This window comes from Ciona intestinalis, chromosome 9 (assembly GCF_000224145.3).
Source record: "Ciona intestinalis chromosome 9, KH, whole genome shotgun sequence".
NCBI classification, from domain to species: domain Eukaryota; kingdom Metazoa; phylum Chordata; class Ascidiacea; order Phlebobranchia; family Cionidae; genus Ciona; species Ciona intestinalis.
Window position 1 is genome coordinate 2,563,540 of NC_020174.2, and position 2,045 is coordinate 2,565,584.

Consider the following 2,045-nt stretch of genomic DNA (forward strand, 5'->3'; position numbering starts at 1 on the left):
TAGCATGGTCGAGATAATTGATTTGTATTAATATTTTATTGCAATATAAATTGTTGTTTTATATAAAAATCCAACGTGTTTGTTCAATAATAAAATTTAAAAAGTTTGTTTTCGCATTTCTATCTGTACAGTAGATTTGTATATTACGTAACAATGCCAATTATTTCTTTCGGTTTGCAATATTCATGTCCAGACTGTGGTACAACACTTTTCATATGCTTAAGTTTCATATGCTTAAACGAGCCTAATCTTAAAATACACGATAAAACTGTAAAAATGCGTTTTTATTTCTAAGACCTTTGGCTAAGTGCGCCGCAAACATTTTGAATAGCTCAAGTGGCGCCGGGTGAAAAAAAAGTTTGGGAACCACTGAAGTAACATATATATATACATGGTTACTTGTAAACTGGCACAAGGTGTATACACGAGGATAAAGCAAGTTAATTTATTCATATGGTTGATATTTACAGCTTATTCTTGGGTTCAAACTGCATTGGATAACATTGTTTTGCATCACATTAAACAAAGCAAGTATTATTACACGTTGTCGTTGTTCGAACAAGAGTCTTCTGTTAGTTGTTATTCTGTGAGTACACTTTTTATCTACTTGTATATTATCAAACTATAACACAATGGGCCTATATGCTTTTAAAACTAAATATTGGTATCTTAGCTAGACTATGTTTGTATTAGCCAGTAGTTTTCCTATTTTTCAGATTTTTAAACAGGTTATTCCATAAGACTGCTACATGACAGCTGACATCTATAGCTATGTAAAGTATTGTATGTATATGTATTTAAGTCTCTCTATTTGTAAGATCTTAACTAAAACTTTTTCTCAGTGTTTACATTTAATCTTTTCTTTTTTTGTTTTTTGTTTAAAAATTTTTTTATTTCAGAAATCATTGACGGAACAATTGCTGAGTCGTCTCGGACTTCATGATTCGGATATTGAGATCGATTCGAATTCATCTTCTGATGATCTTCCTCATTCATCTACTCCTAAGAACAATCGGGATCAGAATTTAATTCTCTGGAATATTCTCAACTCAATCTCATCCTTAGCGACCAGAGGAGGTATTCGGAGTTTGGTCGAAAATAAAGAAAATAAAGAAGTTAAACTTCCACAAAGTCAACCTTTAACTTTAGGTAAGCCAATGCGTGATTTAACGGCCAAAAATCTTGTTTAAAATTTAACCATTATTGATTGTACTGCAAAATATATTAGTACACCCCGGTAATATCTGACACAATTTCTTATTGAGTTTTAACCCTGACGTGGTTTATCGACTGTACTGCTCTTCGATATTTTATTAATTTAATTGTCCAGATTGTAATCTAAGAAATAAATGAAATAGCCTATATAACAATATTATATTTTATAGGGATGTGCCGAGCCGAGCCCGAACTCAAAAGCTCGTGCCCGAGCGTCTCCTTTTTTGACGCTCGGCGCTCGGCTGAAATCTGGGCCGAGCGCCGAGCCTCATATGCTATTGCTATAATGTTGCACGTGAGAGAAAAATATTACTATACTGAAAATGAAAAAAAGTGAAGCTACTAAGAGAAGATAACGAGAACAGTCAGCGTAGCTTCCTTTTTAATTATTTTTCGTTCGTTGTGAATTTGCTCTTTCGCAAGTAACGAATCGCAACGTTAGTGAAATTGCCCGTATGGAATTACAGCCGGTGTCAAATTACACGAGCGCGCAATGTTCCTGTATCTGATTTTAAATAAAAAGCTAATAACTCTTAAACTTTTTTATAATGAAATAAATGAACTGCTGCAACCATGGGGGCTGTTTTGTTGTAATGACAGATCCCATTTCCGCAAACACGCACCCAGACAGAAAGTGTTAAAACAGGCGTTGCATTCAATATTACTTTCTTTCGCTGGGAATTGGAACATGTTTCATTTAATTGTTACGTCACTTGTCCTATAACAACATAACTATAAATTATGACGTTTCATAATATAACAATCGGGAAGAATGTCCCACTTCCAACCAACCACAAGTTCGAAACCTCGTGTATGAGCGTCACATTTTT

At 33.9% G+C, this 2,045-nt stretch overlaps 2 protein-coding genes across 2 annotated transcripts in view; one reads left to right on the forward strand and one right to left on the reverse strand.

Annotated features, from left to right (window-relative positions):
• Positions 1-2,045, reverse strand: part of LOC104266030 (calmodulin-binding receptor-like cytoplasmic kinase 3) — a 20,942-nt gene that overhangs the window by 8,342 nt on the left and 10,555 nt on the right. The gene's annotated exons all lie outside the window — the stretch shown is intronic.
• Positions 1-2,045, forward strand: part of LOC100181143 (oral-facial-digital syndrome 1 protein homolog) — a gene marked incomplete in the record, with an annotated part of 14,091 nt that overhangs the window by 2,354 nt on the left and 9,692 nt on the right. Inside the window, 2 exon segments of the mRNA XM_009861301.3 lie at positions 471-586; positions 900-1,149. Coding sequence (XP_009859603.1) covers positions 471-586; positions 900-1,149 — 366 coding nt within the window.